Source organism: Cetorhinus maximus, chromosome 22 (assembly GCF_964194155.1).
Source record: "Cetorhinus maximus chromosome 22, sCetMax3.hap1.1, whole genome shotgun sequence".
Taxonomy (NCBI): Eukaryota; Metazoa; Chordata; class Chondrichthyes; order Lamniformes; family Cetorhinidae; genus Cetorhinus; species Cetorhinus maximus.
In genome coordinates, this window is record NC_135900.1 from 7,349,255 (window position 1) to 7,369,708 (window position 20,454).

At 46.4% G+C, this 20,454-nt stretch overlaps 1 protein-coding gene across 2 annotated transcripts in view; it reads left to right on the forward strand.

Moving 5' to 3' along the window:
• The window catches only part of btbd11b (BTB (POZ) domain containing 11b), a 126,076-nt gene that overhangs the window by 83,321 nt on the left and 22,301 nt on the right, over window positions 1-20,454 (forward strand). For both annotated transcript variants that reach the window (XM_078567713.1, XM_078567714.1), the window contains exons 3-8: window positions 6,768-6,972; window positions 8,026-8,178; window positions 11,293-11,458; window positions 12,322-12,411; window positions 13,779-13,880; window positions 16,467-16,560. In XM_078567713.1, the coding sequence (XP_078423839.1) occupies window positions 6,768-6,972; window positions 8,026-8,178; window positions 11,293-11,458; window positions 12,322-12,411; window positions 13,779-13,880; window positions 16,467-16,560 (810 nt within the window). The remainder of the gene's footprint in view (window positions 1-6,767; window positions 6,973-8,025; window positions 8,179-11,292; window positions 11,459-12,321; window positions 12,412-13,778; window positions 13,881-16,466; window positions 16,561-20,454) is intronic.

Consider the following 20,454-nt stretch of genomic DNA (forward strand, 5'->3'; position numbering starts at 1 on the left):
ATGTCTATCCCACACCCATATCTAATTACTTGATACTCAACTTTAAATTCCACAAACTGCAGAAATCGGCGTCTAAGTTGGATATTTGGATTTCTTTCTATAGAAACTTCTTTACCCAGAGAGTGAATGTGGAACTCGCTACCACAGGAGGTGATTGAGACCAATAGCTTAGATGTTATCAGAAGGAAACGAGAAGAGTACATGAGAGAAAAGGGGATAGAAATAGATGCTGAAAGGCTCAGGTGAGGAAGTGGAATGAGACAAGACTTGTGTGGAGTGTAAACACCAGCATAGACTATAAAAACCGAAAGGGCTGGAAATACTCAGCAGATCTGGCAACATCTGTAGAGAGAGAAACAGAGTTAACGTTTTGAATCAACTATGACTTCTTCAGAACACCAGTAAGAAAATGGATAACAATGAGGGTGAACGAGGTAAAAGAGGAGAAATGGAAATCCTGTCACAGGGAAGAGCAGAACTTCTTCAAGGTGGGCATTGAGTCCTGAAGAAGAGTCATATGGACATATGAAACAGCAGTAATAGGCCATTCGGCCCTTCGAGCCTGCTCTGCCATTCAGTAAGTTCACGGCTGATCTGTTTGTGTTTCGAGTTCCACATTCCCATCTGCCCCGATAACCTTTGATTCCGTCACTTAACAAGAATCTATCTACCTCTGCCTTAAAAATATTCAATGACCCCACCTCCACCACCTCTGAGGCAACACTCCGAGAGAAAAATTTTTTACTCCTCTCTGCCTTAAAAGTGCAACCACTAATTTTAAACAGTGCCCCCCCTAGCTCTGGACTCACCCACAAGAGGAAACATCCTCTCCACAACCACCCTGTCATAAACTAATTGGACCTCATATTCTTCAATCAAGTCATCCTTCACTCTTCTAAACTTCAGTGGAAACAAGCCCAGTCCGTCTTACCTTTCCTCATGAGACAACTCGCTCATTCCAGGTATCAATCTAGTAAATCTCCTCTGAACCGCCTCTAATGCATTTACATCCTTCCTTAAATAAGGAGACCAAAACTGCACACAATATTCGAGATGTGGTCTCACCATTGCTCTGTATAACTGAAGCATAACATCCTTACTTTCATGTTCAATTCCTCTCAATAAAGGATAGCATTCCATTAGCCGCCTTAATTACTTGCTGTACTTGCAGACTAACTTTTGTGACTCATGCACTAGGACACCTAGATCCCTCTGCACCTCAGAATTCTGCAGTTGTTCTCCATTTAAGTAATACTCTATGTTTTTATTCTTCCTGACAAAGTGAACAACTACACATTTTCCCACATTATACTCCATCTGCCAGACTTTTGCCCACTCATTCAACTTATCTATATCCGTCTGAAACTTCCTTATGCCCTCTTCACAACATACTTTCCTACCTATCTTTGTGTCATCTGCAAATTATCTGCAAATTTAGCTACCATGCCTTCACTGCCCTCATCTAAGTCATTGATATACAATGTAAAATGTTGAGGCTCCAGCACAGACCCCTGTGGGACTCCACTCATCTCATCACACTCTGCCAATCAGACAAAGACCCAGAGCATACGCTCTGTTTCCTGCCAGCCAGTCAATCATCTATCCAGGCTAATATGTTACTCCCTACACTATGAGCTCTTATTTTCTGCAATAACCTTTGGTGTGGCACCTTATCAAATGCCTTCTGGAAACCTAAGTACAGCACATCTACAGGACCCCATTTATCCACAGCACATGTTCCTCCTTCAAAGAACTCCAAAAAATTGGGTAAACATGATTTCCCTTTCACAAAACCATGCTGACTCTTCCTGATTACCTTGGGTTTCTCTAAGTGCCCACCTATAACCTCTTTAATGATCGACTCTAACACCTTCCCCACGACAGACATCAAGCTAACTGGCCTATAGTTTCCTGTTTTCTGCCTCCCTTCCTTCCTGAATAGAGGGGTTATATTTGCTACTTTCCAGGCTGCTGGAACCTTTCCAGAATCTAGCGAATTTTGGAAAATTATCACCAACGCATCTATTATCTCATTAGTCACCTCTTTTAAGACCCTAGGATGATGTCCATCAGGATCTGGAGACTTGTCAGCCCGCAACTTCATCATTTTGCTCAGTGCTGCTTCCCTAGTGATCGTAATTTCACCAAGTTCCCCTCTTCCTTCCACCTCCTGATTCACAGCAATTACTGCAATGTTTTTTATATCCTCTATAGTGAAGATAGAAGCAAATATTTGTTCATTTCATCTGCCATTTCCTTATTATCTACTATTAACTCCCCGTTGTCACTCCAGAGGACCAACATTCACTTTACTTACTCTTTTCCTTTTTAAATATCTGTAGATACTCTTGCTATCCATTTTTACATTTCTAGCTAGCTTCCTCTCATTCTCTAATTTCTTTCTCCTGATTAAACTTTTTGTCATTCTCTGCCAGTTCTTTATATTCTGTCCAATCATCTGACCTGCCACTCATCTTTGCGCAGTTCCATGCTTTTTCCCTAAGTTTGATGCATTCCCTAACTTCTTTGGTTAACCATGGATGGTGGGTCCTCCCTTTAGAATTTTCCTTTATAGTAGGAATACACTTATTCTAAGTATTCTGAAATATCCCCTTAAATCTCTGCCACTGATTATCTAATGATCTATTCCCCAGCCTAGTATTCAAGTTCACTTCAGCTAGCTCAGCCTTCATGCCCACATAGTTGCCCTTATTTTAGTTTAAAATACTAGCCTTAGACCCACTCTTCTCCCTTTCAAACTGAATGTAAAATTCAGTCATATTCAACTTGAAACATTAACTCTGCTCCTCTCTCCTTTTATTACCAGCACATGCTAGATGGACAGAATAGCCTGTTTCGGTGCTGCGTCTTCTATGTAATTTGGTGGAGTCCCCCAACATCAGTTGGATACAGCAGTGTAATGGTCATGTTACTGGACTAGTAGTCCAGAAACCTGTTCTGATAATCTAGAAAACACAAATTCAGTCCCACCAGGGCAATTTGAGAACTTTAATTCAATTTTTAAAATTTGGAAGTGAAAATCTGGCCTCAGTGAAAGTGGCTATGAAGCTGTCGCATTGTTGTAAAGGCCCAACTGCTTCACGGATGTCCTTCAGGAAAGTAAATCTGCTGTCCTTACTCGGTCTGGACTATATGTGACTCCAATCCTACAGCAACGTGGTTGAATCTTAACTGACCTCCGAATTGGCCTAGCAAGCCACTCACTCACCTGTATCAGTGGCTCAGGAAGAAGGCGGCTCACCACCACTTTCTCAGGGCAACTTGTGATAGGCAGTGCCAGTGACACTTACATCCCAAGAATGGATTAAACCTCTCAAGTTATCAGCATATGATTTGTGTGTTTGGTGTGTGACTCACCAGCCACACTCTGTATTTGATGGTGTGATAAATGCCTTTAATTAGTGGTTTGTATTTTGACGAGCATCTGTGAGAACTTAAATTGTCAATTGCCAGATTGTGCATGTGTTTTTTGAGATTGAAACATCTGTAAGCTATTTTGATACTTGCCAGGATTCTGGGCAGAACGTTCTGAAAATAGACATTGAGGAGGAGAGGAGATGATGGATGCTCTGACCCTTAGTGAGAAAACAGTTAACCCATGAAACCACAGTCCACAACTCAAAGTTCCACTTGGGACGGAGTCCTATACAATCTCCTCGCAGAACAGGTCTCAGTCGCTGTAAATCCATTACAATTTAGAATCTCCCCAATCTTGCTTCTTTTCATTTCTCTCTCCTTTTTTTGTTCTCTATCTCTTTGTCGATCATAGATTTTTGCAATAGAGCAGGAGGCCTTTTGACCCACCTCTCTAAACAGCCATCCCTTTATTCCTGTTCCTCTCCCCTTACCCATGACCTTCTAATTTATTCTTTTTCCACATATGCATTTAATCTTGCTGAAAAGACAGACATGTTGCTGAAACTTTTCGTCTTGCACTCATCAGGACAAATGCAAGAATGTCAAATTTCAAATGCTCACAACAATTGTAGTATTAATTGTTGTGATAGTTTGAAATTTGACATTCTTGCGTTTTATCCTGAGATCGCCGAAGCTTTTCATCTTGCACTCGTGTCTCTCTTTTCAGCAATATTCAAGTTCTGTACTACCAAGTGACCGTTTACATATCCATTTGCCTTTCAAAACTATCATGGAATCTGCTTCTCACATTATTTCTGACCGGACATCCCACGTTCTCCTCTCTCCGTGTTATTTTGGGATTGATGTTAAATTTACATCCTATAAGTTGTATTTTCCTGTTTACCTTTTTTTGGAGCCTTAAAAGTTATAAACCCCTCTATCAGATCCCCTCACATCCTTCTCTGTTCCAGGAATGGGAGGGAGATATTCCGAGAGTGGGAGGACAGGCCCCAGGAGCGAGAGCTACCAGGAGTGGGAGCGGGAACAGGCTCTTCGTGGAACCGGGCGATTCTGGGAGTGGGAGGGGCTCTTCCCGGGGATGGGCGTGCCCGACATGGGAGTGGGTGATTCTTTTGGCACTGAACGAGACTGGTTTACAAACCTACAAAGTTCGTCATGTCAGTCTTGACCAATAGCAATAAAACTTCACAATCACCTCAGTCAGCTCAATCCCAAGCATCTTTCTTATTTGGATTCTCTGCATTGGTTGAGGCGTTTGCATGGTGACTCTGTCAGTTGTACTCGCCTGGTTTAGCCATTGGTTGACTCAGGTGCAGCAGCTTAGTGCTTATGAGAACTTAACAATAACCCAGGGTTTCAAGAGTTCGAATGCCACATGGAAAATTATGAAACTGATTTGAATAAATGTGGTAAATTGCAGGGCAGCACCAGGAAATGACCAGGAAAGCTACTGGAATGTCAATAAAAAACCCAGATGATTCATGAAATCACTGTAGGAACAAGAGGAGGCCATTCAGCCCCATAATCCTGCTCAGCTATTCAGTGAGATCATGGCTGATCTGTATCTGAACTCCGTTTATCTGCCTTGGTCCCACATTCTTTTATATTCTAGTCTAGCAAAAATCTACTGAACTCGGATTTAAAGTGTTAATTGAGCTAGCACTCACTGCTTTTTATAGGAGAAAGTTCAACACCTTCCCCCATCCTTTGTGTGAAGAAGTGTTTCCTAACTTCATTCCTTAATGGCTGGATCTAAATCCATAGATCCCTTTACCCTTCTGTAGAACTAAATAACCAATAGCATGCTTCAAAAAGTTCGACTAAGGGGGAATGACGGCTGGGTTGGTGGAATGGGGGTGGGGGGCATTGCTGTGGGTGGTGAGTATGGAGGGTTTCTGCCCTGAATGCTTATTACAACTCATTTTATAATTGAGTCCTACAGGAATAATTGGTCCGAATGGAGCTCAGGGCCCCAGGAGGCTGGATTCACATGAGGAATCAAGTCAGGAAATTCCTTCCTGACAGGTGGTGGGTGGTGGGTGGAGGGAAGGTGCCTATAGTCCTCCTTGGAGCGCAGGCTGCCCCTGATCTACTGCCAAGTGGGTGAGGCCCCCTCCAGACTGCTACCCTGTTCCCCAATGCCTCTAGGGACCTGGAGGCCAGTTGGAAAGCTCCAGTCAGTCTCCAACAATAGGCCTTAAACATAAGGTCAGTTGGCTACAAACAACTTGTGGGCGGGTAGCCCTGCCGCCCTTGCCTCAACCCCTGCCCCCACCCCTTCCAATCTTAACTCTGGGGAATATGGCCCAGAGAGGCTGGGTGGGTGCAAGGGAGTTAGCAAAATGGAGTAAATTTATGCGCCCACCCACATCCATATCTGTGCCCATCAGGGCCTAAAAATTCAGCCCATAGGGAGGGGTTCCTGACCACTTTGTCTCCAGGCCCCAGCCAGGGCACATGGACACCAACATCCCATAGTCTTGCCTGTGCAACTCAATGGGCAGTGCATTTACCAGCTGAGCTAGTGGGACCTTTAACAGACTGAAATATCTAATCCAGTGCGTTAAGGTTAGAGCGGTGATGTTGCTGGTTAACTGAATGAAGATGTGTGTCGACCCTGCACTGATCACAATGCCAGGGTTCCTAAGCACTTCCATTTCCTAACCAGCGAGACGTTTAAATCTGAGGGATATTCGGACAAATTGGATGGAAGTAAATTTTTCTGTCGTGTTCAGAATTTAAGCACATGGGGGTCATGCTTGCAAACTAACGACAGCAAAAACAAATAGGAGATCTAGGAGAAACTTTTTGTAATAAAACGGGTGGCGAGTGCGTGGGACAGGCACAAGGCTGGAACATGAAGCATTAACAGGGAGAAGGTACAAGACAAAGGATTCAGGGTTATTACAAATGCAGCAAGGGAAGGTTGTGGACAGGAGGGTTCGATAGGCTGAAAGGACCTGGAATGGAGGGTTGGATGGGCTGAAGGGAATTTGTGAATTGTAGGGTTAGACGGGCCAAAGGGAATCCTGTGGATAATAGGGCTAGATGGGTGATAATAAATAATAAAAACAGAGAATGCCGGAACACTCAGCACATCTGGCAGCATTTGTGCAGAGGTGTTTCCCTCTCCGCAAACGCTGTCAGACCCGCTGAGATTTTCCAGCATTCTGTTTTTATTTCAGATTTCCAGCACCTGCAGCATTTTGCTTGCACCAGGGCTAGATGGGTGGGCCAGATAGGGGTATTATAGGGGCCGAAGGTTTACTGCCTGAACTAAACATGTTAACCTACCATACAACCTCTATTTGGATGAAGATTTGGGATGCGTGAGGTTGAATTCACTTCTTCTCCGATCTGTTCCGCAGGTGACCTGGTTTCTCGGGCGATGCACCACCTGCAGCCGTTGAAGTGGATACAATGCGGGAATGGCACTCCCGTCCATTATAGACAGGGGTCACTGCACTGGGAGTCTGAGGCTCTCTACACACTCTGCTACTTCATGCATTGTCCACAGATGGAATGGGAGAACCCAAACGTGGAGCCATCTAAAGTCAGCCTCACCACAGAGAGGTACCGAGTGCAGGGGACACCCTGCTCCTTTACTCCTAACACCGCTAACACCTGTTTCCTTCGCGACGGCGAACAGCTAATAAATGATCCTTCTCAAATCCACCCAGCCCTGTTGGTCTGTAATCGAGGACTGCCTCAGTAAGGTTAATGGTGTCCACTCTTAAGGAGCCAGGACTATCGCTGGGTGGGCCGACAGTTTTCTGATCGTTTGCCAGGCCTGGGATCCGGCAGAGTGAAGGAACTGAATCAACGCAGAGAGCTGAGATGGAGTGATGACTGCCGCACCTTATACAGAATTCGGCTTCTCCTCACTGTCCGCTTCAGTCAGTTCTTCCCCTCTCGTGTTGCTACCAACCATTCCAGGAACAGAATCATAAGACACAGTTGAAAGAATGAAGATTAATTCTTATCTGTGCATGTTTGAGTGGCTTACACATGGTAGTGTTTTCAGTTCAATTTAAATTGAGAATCATGCAGCATGAAGTTAAAATTAAACACCCAACTTTGTGAGTTGTCAAAATATGAAAGAGATCAGATCTCTCGGGGTGGCAAATCAGTCCTGAACTATTGACCTGCTAAAGTTAATTGGCCTTTCTGTTCTCTAAGCATCTGTTAGCTTGGCTCAGTGGGTCCCACGCCTGTCTCTAAGCTAGAAGATTGTAAATCTCACTCCAGAGACTTGAGCAGATAATCCATGCTGACACTCCCGTTGCTGCACTGAGGAAGTGCTACACTGTCTTTCTAATGAGACATGAAACAGGGCTATTAAAAGCCCATGGGACTATTGGAAGAGGAGCAGGGAGTTATTCTTGTCTCGTGTCCAACGTTCAGCTAAACCAAAAATAGGTTAACTGGTCATTCACCCCATTTGCTGTTTCGTGGACCTTTCTCTGTGCAACTGACTGCACTTTGAAAGTTCTTTATTGGGTGTGAACACTGGGATACCTAGACAATGTGATAAAGCTCTGTCTGATTTTCAAACTATTTGTCAGAATATGTGTGTAACATGTTTGAGTGAGGTTTAGAACAGTAAGGATGTGCTGTCATCTACAGGCCATTCCTGGTACAGCCACCGTTGATGGAGTGGATCCGAGTGGCTGCAGCCCATGCTGAGCACCGCAGGAGCTTCTCCGTTGACAGTGACGATGTTCGGCAAGCGGCCCGGCTCCTGCTTCCTGGAGTCGACTGTGAACCTCGCCAGTTAAAGTATGACTGTAACTTCAAACTCAACTAACAACCAATGCCCCAAACCCAACACCCCGAGCCCAACACCCCGAGCCCAGCCCTACAGAACTTCTGTTCTGTTGAAGAGTCATACGGACTCGAAACGTTAACTGTGTTCCTCTCCACAGATGCTGCCAGACCTGCTGAGTTTTTCCAGGTATTTTTATTTTTGTTTTCCTACAGAACTACAGACCTGTTAGACTGACATCAGTAGTAGGGAAAATGCTAGAATCTATTATAAAGGATGTGATAACTGGACACTTTGACTCTGCCCAATCTATGTGGATTTATGAGAGAGATGAAAAAGCTTTAAACGTGATGTATGTTTGCCAAACCTTGTTGGGAGTTTTTTTTGAAGATGTAACTAACAAAATAGATAAGAGGGATCCAGTGGGTATTGTGTATTTTTATTTTCAGAAGGCTTTTGTAAGATCCCGCACAAGAGGTTAGTAAACAAAATTAGAGCACATGGGATTGGGGGTAATATATTGGCATGGATTGAGACCTGGTTAATGGACAGAAAACTATTCCATTGAGTTGGAATAAACAGAACATTCTCAGGTTGGGAGGCGGTGACTAGTGGGGTACCGCAAGGATCAGTGTCCAGCTAGTCACAATCTATATCGATAATTTCCAAATGTAATATTTCCAGGTTTGCTGATGACACAAAACCTAGGTGGGGTTGTGAGGAGGATACAAAGAGGCTCCAAGGAGATTCAGACAGGCTAAGTGAGTGGGCAAGAACATGGCAGATGGAATATAATGTGGAAAAATGTGAAGTTATCCACTTTGGTAGGAAAAACAGGTATGCAGAGAATTTGTTAAATGGTGAGAGATTGTTAGGAGCCGGTGTCCTTGTTTATGACTCACTGAAAGCTAACATGCAGGTGCAGCAAACAATTAGGAATGGGATGCAAACAATGGGATATTGGCTTTTATTGCAAGAGGATTTGAGTGCAGGAGTAAAGATAACTTCTATAGATGTCTCGCTGCAATTGTATTGAGCCGAGATGAGATGACACCCGGGCCTCAATTTTCAGCTGGGTGGGCGAGTGTGAAGAGTGGGCCCGGGAGCGGTCGGGAAACAGACCACTGACTGCGATCGGCCCCTGACTGTGGTTTTACACTGGGACTGGCCAGTTAACGGCCAGCCAGCGTGAAACGCGAGCTGAAAATTTCAGCGCTGTCAGGGTGGGGGCAGGAAGTGGGCGTGGGCACTGATGGCAATGTGGGCGTGGGCCAGCACTGACAGAAAGTTCCCCGAAAGCGCCCTGAAAAAGCAAAAATAAAGGTTCCAGGAGCTGAAAGAAAGCGTGTGTGCGTCATAATCGATCACCTGAAAATTTGGCTTTGGAAAATGCTGTCCACAGAAATTTATTTAGATTTTATTTCATCACAGAAATCTCATCCCGCCCGTGGATGAAGTTTGATGAAAAATGTCAAGGCCGCCCGGCCGATTCACCCGTCCGCCAACCGTAGGGTTGGATGGGCAACGAAAAATCGGAGCCAATTGCGCCATTAATGGGCTTAATTGCCCTCTTAATCGTCACCGGGTGCGCTTCTGACTTTTGCACGCGCCCGCCGACTGAAATATCGCCCCCCCCGATGTCATCTTGCGCTATTTTACACCTGATCGGGCGTGTGCCCGCCTGCGAGGTGTAAAATTCAGCCCCTGGGGTACCGCGTACAGTTTTGATCTCCTTACCTAAGGGACGATATACTTGCCATAGAGGGAGCATAATGAAGACTCGCCAGGCTAATCCCTGGGATGGCGGGAGTGTCTTATGAGAAGAGATTGAGGAGACTGAGGCTAAATTCTCTGGAGTTTAGAAGGATAAGAGATGATCTCATTCGAACATACAAAATTCTTACCGGCCTCGACGAGGTAGATGCAGGAAGGATGTTTCCCCCCAGCTGCAGGGGGGAACCAGGGGACCCAGTCTCAGAATAAGGGGTGGGCCATTTAGGACCAAAATGAGGAGGAATTTTTTTCACTCAGAGGGTGGTGAATCTTTGGAATTCTCTACCTCAGAGGGCTGTGGAGGCTCAGTTATTGAGCATGTTAAAGACAGAGATTGATAGATTTCTAGATATTAAAGATATCAAGGGATATGGGGATAGTGCTGGAAAATGGCGCTGAGGTGGAAGATCAGTTGTGATCTTGTTGAATGACGGAGCCAGTAGGAGCAGGTGCTCAGGAAGCCCAGGGATGTGCAAGGCCAGACAGAACCAATACAGCAACATGGGGGTTGGTGGGAGGGAGCATTGAGTCAGGGAGGCGAACGGTCACATGCACAGACGAACCTCTCAATGTTCGGGGCTTTGGGCTCAGGGTGTTGGGTTTAGGAATGTAGGAAATAGGATGTTGGGCTGTTTTACCCAACCCACAGTCCTCACATCTCTCAGAGCTAAACAGAACCAAAAGAGAGGCAGCGGGAAGACGGTGAAACTGAATCGGGAGGAAAGCAGGATAGAGACGAGAGGGAGAAGCAGGAGAGGAGACAGGAGAGAATAGAGACAGGTTGGAAAGGTGGAGCAAGAGAATGGAGTGAAAGATTTAAAGGAGGAACAGACAAAGCGAGCTGAAAGGGACAAAGAGGCAACAGAAAAGAGAGAAAGGGAAAAGACGGATATTCTTGGCACTGGAGTATTTGAACGGTGAGGGAAGCTGGTAAGATTGTAGTTATTGCCCCTCCTGAGGGCAGTGAGAGTCACATGTATGTCAGATAGGGAGGGATTTGTAGAAACACACTCTGGGAGGCTTCTTAGTCAAACAAAACAAACTTTATTTACACAAGAGCTCTCATGGCTGCGAGTATCCAGCCAGCCCCTCCTACAGCTATTTTTCCCTAGGAAACCTCTCCCTAGAATTTATTCCCCCACACTAGCTGCACATTGGTTGAACAAGTCACATGACCCCAACTCAGTTGAACTGATCTTAAAGTGACAGCCATCACAGGATTACTGGGATTATTACACTGAACTTCACAACATGATGTGGTGGGACATGAACAGATGGTCCCTGGGTTCCTGGTCCAATACCATAAAGACAGGGCCACTGTTCCCCTCATGAATTGGGTTTCTTGTCTCCTACAGAGCTGACGACTGCTTCTGTGCCTCCCTGAAACTGGACGCGGCAGCAACTGAGGCCAAGTTTCGTCAAGGACTGGGATTCCGCATGTTGAACTGTGGCAGGACGGACCTGGTCAATCAGGCCATTAATTTACTGGGACCTGACGGTATCAACACGAGAAGTGAGCAGGTAAGCACTGTGACCCTGAAGTATGACGGAGCAGAGTTTAGTTATCGCTTGTTAGAAGATGTTTGAGCAACTGGTTGAAAAATGTAAATAGCCCCTCGGTTAGTGTGACTTGTATCTCTGACTGCCATTTAATATCCCTTGAATGTGTCTTTCATTAATTCAATGAATTAGCTCTGTTTACAATGTTCATTTGTAATTATCGCTATGATATCGATTCACAGAAAATAAAATAATTTCTAACTGTGCTAATAGCTACACCAGCAACCAATTTAAGACAATCAGTTGAGCTCGCAAAGTGGCTCATTTACACTTGCTAGAAGTGAAATACATTGAAAGCAGGGACCCGTTCTCTGCAAACAAAAGGAATATGTTCAAGCCTTTTGCCTTTTTTCAATTACCCTGGGAGCTTGGGGAACCTATAGTTGCTTTCTCCATGGCAACACCTTGGCCAATCGGTCGACATGCCAACCAATCAGCATCCTTTTCTCCTGTAGCATAGATTGTCATGATTGTTTGAAATTTGGCATTCTTGAATTTGTCCTGAAAAGTTTTGGCAACGTGTCTCTCTTTTCAGCAAAACTATGTCTCTGGGCTATTTGCTGCGATTGAGAGCGTTTTATGAAAGAATCAGTGATGTGAATCTTATACCTTTCAGATGTTGCTATTGTTTCCAGTTTTGCAGATGAAATTTTTTATATCACCCTTGGGTAGGAATTTTGAAACTATCCAATTACTGGTCCAATTATTTGAGGGATTTTAACCACAGATAACGTGAAGGAGTTCATCAGCATTTGTTTTCTGTGCAAGGTTAATACAGAGCTGACTGTTACACAGTCTGAAAATAATGATTCTTTAACATGCAGGGTCTGAGTCCACTGATGTATGCCTGTGCGCGGGGAGATGAGGCCATGGTCCAGATGTTGCTTGATGCCGGAGCAGATGTGAACTGTGAGGTAATAACAGCAATTGAAGCTACAGAGGGAGACTTTCATTTATATAGCACCTTTCTCGACCACCAGATGTCTCAAAGAGCTTTATAGCCAATGAAGTATCTTTGAAGTGTAGTCATTTGCTGTAATGTCGGAAACATGGCAGCTAATTTGTGCATAACAAGCTCCCACAAACAGCAATGTGATAATAAAGAAATAACCTGTTGTTGTGATGTTGATCTGAGGGATAAATATTGGCCAGGATGTGTGGAGGACTCCCCTGCTCTTTGAAATAGTAGCGTTGAAGTCTTTTACTTTCACCTGAGAGGGCAGGCAATGCCTCAGTTTGAGATCTCATCTCGCCTCCAACAATGCAGCCCTCCTCCGGTAGTGCCCACTTTTTGATAATGCTCCCATGAAGCACATTAGGAAGCCCTAACGATATTGAAGGGTCTCTGTAAATGAAGGTTGTTCATTGGTCAGTAAACCATTAGAATAAAGAAAGAAACTGCTCCAAGTTTCAAAAATATTCCTCAAATAACAGGCCAGTGATCTGTCGGGGAGCTGTAATAATCCCCATGTGTTGAACCAAACATCATTATTAATTATTTGACACATTATTTAAGGTTCTGATGCTCCTATCTTGCCATTCCCTTGGATTCACTGTGTATTCCCAGCTTTTTCTGCTTTGATTTGTTGAATGTGTGTTCAATCATTCACCACTAGTTTTCGTGATTGGACACACAGTTATTTTGTACCATTGACCTGTGTGGAATCGTGCTGCTATAGAATGTTACAGTGTAGATGGAGGCCATTTGGACCATTGTACTGATGCTGGGTCTTATAAGAAAGAAAGTCTTACATTTTATATAGCACCTTTCACGACCACTGGATGTCCCAAAGCGCTGTACAGTCAGTGACGTATTTTTGAAGTGTAGTCATTGTTGTAATGTCGGAAAGAGCTATCCAATTAGCCCAATTTCCCCTGCTCTTTCATCAAAAGCTCCCAAATTTATCCAATTCGCTTTTGAAAGTTACTGTGGAGCCTACTCTGTGTGAGATGCTGCATTTGTCAACAAAAATACCCTCAAAAATAATTCATTGGTGAAGTGCCTTAGGATGTACCGAGGATGTACAGATGTAAGTTTGTTCGTTCTTCTCTTCCGCTCTGCTTTTCCTCATAAACTACTCAACTTCTCTCCCGTGGCTGGTTGTGAAATAAAGTAATGGATGTTAGTGATGGTGGCCTGTTGTTTTCATGGTCTCATCAGCTGTGAGCTATAATCAGAGCCTTTCTGGATTCCTGCTGTTTGGGTGTGCATGTGGTGGAGCGTGTGTGCATCGGAGTGTCTAAACTCTGACTTACTGACAGCCTCTTCTGTGTCCTTCAGGTTCCCAGCCCATCACACAAATACCCTTCCATCCCTGTGGAGACACGGCACTGGACTGCCCTCACCCTGGCTGTGCTACACGGACACATGGCTGCTGTTCAGGTAATCCGTGCGCTTCATTAACATGACCTCTCGGTCTCTAATCTAAATGAGGAAATTAGCTGATCGGTAATTAAGTTACTGGCTGAGCAGAAAGTGCCTGAGTTTATCTGATGGCACGCTATGTTTTCATTTCTTTATTCTTTCACGGGATGTGGGTGTCACTGGCAAGGCCAGCATTCATTGCCCATCTCTTGAACTGGGTACCTCGCTAGGCCATTTAGGAGGACAGTTAAGAGTCAACCACATTGCTGTGGGTCTGGAGTCACATGTAGGCCAGACCAGGTAAGGACGGCAGATTTCCTTCCCTGAAGGATATCAGTGAACCAGATGGGTTTTTATGACAATTGATGATAGTTTCACGGTCACCATTACTGAGGCTAGCTTTCAATTCGAGAGTTACTAATTGAATTTAAATTCCACCAGCTGCCAAGGTGGGATTTGAACCCATGTCCCCAGAGAATTAGCCCGGGCATCTGAATTACTCTGGACCGTAGCACTATGCCATCATCTCCCCGTATGTGCCACTGAATGTTCTGTGACTGTGAGTGCAAATGATGGATCTATCGGTGAAATAAAGGTTAGAGGGACTGGAGATAAAAAGGGCATTACCTTCCACTAGGGAGAGACAATCGGGGATGGGGAAGATTTTCTGTCCACAGATTTTAACTTTCGATTTTTGCCGTCCATTGTTGCTTCATTTAAAAATGCGCATTGCCCTTACCCAACACTCCGCCAGGCGGAACAACACTCTCAGCTTCCTCTGCTCCTTCATTTCATTGATGAGGGTAAGTTTCCCATTGCTGCACGGTGTGTGACAGTGGATTAGACTAAAAAAAAACTCCGCTGTATCTCCATCGCGCCGCGCCGCTCAATAAGACCTCACTCGAGTACACACTCCACACGTTGACTTACTAACGGTTAGAACCAGCTCTGGTCCTGCACCCTGGGTTCATAAAGACAATAGGCTGCATTTTACGCCCCGCACCTCCCTCCCTCCACCCACCCACCCACACCACCACCACCAACGTATTTAAAGGTGCGGAGGTGATATGTAAAATAAAATGGGTGGCCTTTCCCACCCAACCCCTGACTGGTGGTCCCATTTTACAGTGGCAGGGAGGGTATCAGGCAGCCTGCCCGCCCTTAGGCCTATTCCGTCTCTGCCGCTATTTGACCCGTGCGGGGGGGGGAAGCGGAGGCAAAGCGGGTAGCCCAGCAGCTTTCACAGTGTGGGCTGCTGTCGGACAGGAAAGCGGGGGGGAGGGGGGAAGTTTCCTCCTTTTGGTGGGTCCCCTGTCGCCATCGGAGACAAGCCTCCCCCCACGGCCTCTCAAACCCAGCCCCCAATCCCACCCCCACCCCCCTCCAGCCCCTCAGACAGCCAGCCAGGCCTGTCCAAATTCCCAGACTGTCCTGCAGGGTCCGCCCTCCCATCAGTCATCTTGCTCGGGGTCTGGCTGCAGTCCCAGCAGCGGCCACCGCTCGGTCCTGGCGCTGCTGGGTCTCCAGAGCTGCTGGTCAATCGGATAGGCCGGCCGCGCTCTCTAGGGTAGGATTTCCCCCCCAGATGGTGCCCGAGTCCCCACTCTGAAACAAGTAAGGCTGCTCCCAGCACAACGGGGCAGCCGGACTTAGGTGTGTGAGCTGAGGACCAACTTTTCAGTCAGGGGCCGGGAATATGGTGCCCCATGAAATCCAGCCCAGTAAGAGGAGTTTGTGGTCGAGACAGTTTAAAATTAAGGTTTGCCAAGTGGATTCGCACGTGGGGACATGGGTCTGAATTCAGTGCCAGGTGAAGCCAGCTGTATGAGCCGTGTCCTTTAGTTACAACTCCAGTCCCAGTCAGTGGAGCCCTGAGCAGTGCCTGATCGCAGAGAAAGGATTTTCGTTACACCGGACTAGCACCTTCTGACCTTTTAAAGGAGGGTAATCTTGGCACTGTCCGTCCTTTGGGCTTTGAGCGGCAGCTGGCTGGGCAGGGGTAGCTCTCTCTGGGTGTGACTATCCACAATACCAACCATCCTCGCACCTGACCCTTTCCACCAGTCCTGACCCCCACTTCCCCACACCTGACTCCTCCCCCCACCAGCCTAATCCTCTCCCCATGTGCCTGACCCGCCCCCACCCCATGCCTGACCTTCTTCCCCCATTTCCTGACCCTCTCCTTCCTGAGCCTAACCCCCTCTCCTTGTGCCTGATTCTCTCCCCCACGCTTGACTCTCTTCCCCCATGCCTGACCCCCTCTCCCCAATACCTGACCCCCTCCCCCTGCGCCTGACCCTTTCCTCACATCTCCCTCCCCTGCCGCTGTCACCCCTCCACCACCCCCCCTCTCCAGATCACTCCGGAGTTTACGCACTGACTGATATAGTGGGTCTTCAAGCATCCAGAGTGATGAGGCAGGGGTGGGTTGGGGTGGGTGGGTAGGGGGGTTGGCGCGTTTGGGAAAATGGACACGGTGGCTGGAAGGTTTACCGTCGTTCTATTTCCCGCAGGTGAAAGGACGAGTAGACAATGAGCAGCTGATAAACTTTCCCCTTCGTCCCGAGTTGTTTCCAGTTAACAATATTCTCCTCCTGTCTGCAGTTGCTGCTCGATGCTGGAGCGAATGTCGAAGGGTCTGTTGGACAAGGGGGTGAGAATTACTCCGAGACCCCCTTACAGCTGGCAGCTGCAGCTGGTGAGTGCACGACGATCGGGAATACTCTGCATGCTCTGGGCGATAGAGAGTTCCTCCAACTCTGCAGCTTAAAAGCTCAAATGGTGCTTGCTTTTATGACGGAGACCTACATATTTTGTCAGGGAACCTGTTAACCCAGGGTCCCGACTTTTATCTTCATGCACCGTATTTCCAGAGTTTGGGAGAGTGTTGATTCCTGGGGTTCAGAGAATTGTCTATTGTCTACATAACCGATAGATGTGATTCCGTGATTGGGTAGCACTTGTTGAACAATCCTGAGTGCGCTAATAGCTACGCTAACAACCAATTTAAGATAATCAGTAAGGGGGACAGAAGTGGGGTTGGGCTGTCCAATCCTGTTCACTGAATCATACACTGCAGAAGAGGCCCTTTGGCCCATCAAATCTGCACCGACACGTGAGAAACACCTGACCTACCTAATCCCATTTACCAGCACTTGGCCCATAGCCTTGAATGTTATGATGTGCCAAGTGCTCATCGAGGTACTTTTTAAAGGATGTGGGGCAACCCACCTCCACCACCCTCCCAGGCACTGCATTCCAGACCGTCACCACCCTCTGGGTAAAAAAGTTTTTCCTCACATCCCCCCAAACCTCCTGCCCCTCACCTTGAACTTGTGTCCCCTCGTGACTGACCCTTCAGCCAAGGGGAACAGCTGTTCCCTATCCACCCTGTCCATGCCCCTCATAATCTTGTACACCTTGATCAGGTCACCCCTCAGTCTTCTCTGCTCTAACGAAAACAACCCAAGTCAATCCAACCTCTCTTCATAACTTAAATGTTTCATCCCAGGCAACATCCTGGTGAATCTCCTCTGCACCCCCTCCAGTGCAATCACATCCTTCCTATAATGTGATGACCAGAACTGATATCTTGCTCTTCTTCCATCCCATAAGAACATAAGAAATAGGAGCAGGAGTAGGGCCATTAAACCTCTTGAACTGCTCCACCATTCAATAAGATCATGGCTGATCTGATTGTAGCTGTTCCACTTCCTGTCTGCTCCCCCCCCCCCACCCCAAATAACCCTTGACTCCCTTGTCGATCAAAAATCTGTCTCAGCCTTGCATATATTCAATGACCCAGCCTCCATTGCTCTCTGGGAGAGAGAATTCCAAAAGCTAACTGAGAGAAGAAATTCCTCCTCATCTCCATCTTAAATGGGAGACCCCTGATCTTTAAACTCTGCACCAATTCTAGATTCCCTCATAAGGGGAAACATCTTCTCAACATCTATCCTGTCAAGCCCCCTCAGACTATCCCAGCTCTTTTGCCTATCAATTTGTGATCAAAATAGAGTTCCCAATGTACGTTGTTTTCATGAGTTATCGTACAGATGGCTGCACACGTGGAAGTAAATGTCAGCAAGGATCAGCACCCTCAGGAGGGCAAGAATGGAGAGTGGCCAGAAATAAAACCCTTTCAAAATAAAAAACACACTAAGAGCCCTCATTAAATTTAGGGGTTAGATTTTTTTTTTTGTTTTCGCCTGAGGCCATGTTCACCTTCAAGTGTTAAAAGGGGGTCATTTTGGAAAATAGTTTGGGAAGTGCTGACCCAGAAGAACAAGGGCAGAAGGTGCAGGTTAACACCACCTGGAAGTTTCCCTCCAAGCCGCTCACCATCCTGACTTGGAAATATATCACCGTTCCTTCACTGTCGCTGGGTCAAAATCCTGGAACTCCCTCCCTCACAGCACTGTGTGGGTGTACCTACACCACATGGACTGCAGCAGTTCAAGAAGACAGCTCACCACCACCTTCTCAAGGGCAACTAGGAATGGGCAATAAATGCTGACCCAGCCAGCGAAGCCCACATCCCGAGAATGAATTTGGAAAAAAAAAAACCCTAAATATAACTCATGGACAGACTTACAGCCGATTTTGTAACTGAGCTGTTTGTTCATAGATCAGACTGACAGTCAATGCAGCGAGTACATTGTTGAAATGCTTCCAAAAGAGAAGAGATTTTTGTTTAAAGAGCTGGTAAAGGGATATGGGGCTCGATGACGGTGGGAGACGTAAATGATCTGAGTGAATCCTCTGCGCACATCAAAACTGCGAGGCGAGTTTGACCTTTATCAAAATTCTATTCCTCATCCATTAACACTTCCCTGTCTACCTACCCAGAGATTCCTGACTGACAGATTCAACCCAGAAAATTTACCTTTTTAAAGGCCATTGCTCCCTCTGTACTTCCGGGAAAGTATCAAGTGCAAATCGTTGGAAGTAAAATCCTGTCTTCCCAGGGCAGAATTTTTACCTCAGCATGCAGGTGCGCGCACAACCCACTCGAGCGTAAAATGACGCATGTTGGCGTCAGGCGAGCATCCTGACATCAACACGCAGTCGCACGATATTTCGGGTCTACGCGGGAAACAGTAGCGGGCCCGCCAACAATTATAAGGCCCATTAAGGCCATTAAAAAGACAATTAACTTAAATTTTCCACTGCCCGCCCAACCATAAGGTTGGGCGGGGCAGGCGAAAAGGCCAAGCGGCCTTTGCACTTTTTAGGAAACCTCATCCACGGGCGAATTAAAAATAAAATAAAACATTTTACACTTCATTTATAACATGTCCCCCGCTCGTGTGACAGAGTCACATGTTTTATAACATTTTCAAAGTCTTTTTTTTTAAACTCTTCATCTCCCTGAGGCAGCTCCATGCCTCAGGGAGATTCTCAAGTGCACGTGTGCGCAGTGCGAGCTCGCCCTCCTCCCCCGCCCCCCCCCTGCCCGCACAGGCAGTGCTCAGCGCTCCCGCTTGCAGGCCCGCCAGCATGATATCGCGGCGGTCCAGCCCCAATCGTGGGCAGCGGTCGGATTTCCCACTGCCCCCATCAAGCCTGCCCAACAAGGGCAAAATCCTGCCCCTGGTGTCGCTCGGCGGCGCAGAACCTGAATCTCGCTGAAAAGAGAGACATGTCGCTGAAGCTTTTCATCTTGCACTGATCAGGGCAAACACAAGAATGCCAAATTTCAAGAATTTATACTCGTGGACTGGAAAAAAAAATCAGTCAAGCTCGTAATGTGGCTCATGTGCCCTCGCTAGAAGCGACATACGTTCATACGCAAACAAAAGGAACATGTTCAAGCTTTGCGCCTTTTTTGAATTACCCCGAAGCCTATAGTTCCCCATTGCTTTCCCCATGGCAACGCCTCAGCCAATCAGAGTCAACTTACCAACCAATCAAGACCCTTTTCTCCTGTAGCTATTTTTTTTTTAAATCTGTTCCTCATCCCTGGTCTTAAATGACATCTTGCATTTGTGCTGTGTTTTAAACCACTCAGACAATTTGACCCTGAACCACTCACCAAACTCTTGGTTTGCTTTGGTTTTGATGAGTGGCTACAGTCCTCAGAGTCTCAGTATAAAGTCCTGATTTTAGCCCATTCACCCCGGGTGGCATAGATTAAAATTAGTGCTTACAATTTCCTAATTAGCTTAAATTCAGAGATTGCGATTTCTGGTTAGGGATTGTTGTCGAGGAGAGTGAGGGCCAGAATTCTTGTCCCAGCAATATGATGCTGCATTTCCAGTTAGTGCTACAGAAATCTGTGGTCTACCACAGACTGACCAGCAGCCATTTTCCCCAAGTCCCTCAAGCTCGACTCTTGCCTTGGGGATGTGCAGTCCATTCTCTGGGCTTGCACTTTCAGTGGGAGTGCTGCAGTGTTGGAAGGTTAGTACTGAGGGAACACTGTGCTGTCGGAGGGTCAGTACTGAGTGAGTGTTGCACTATCAGAGGGTCATTACTAAAGGAGCACTGCACTGTCAGAAGGTCAGTAATGAGGGAGTGCTGCACTGTCAGAAGTGCAGTACTGAGTGAGTGCCACACTGTAGGAGGGCCAGTACTGAGGGAGCGCTACACT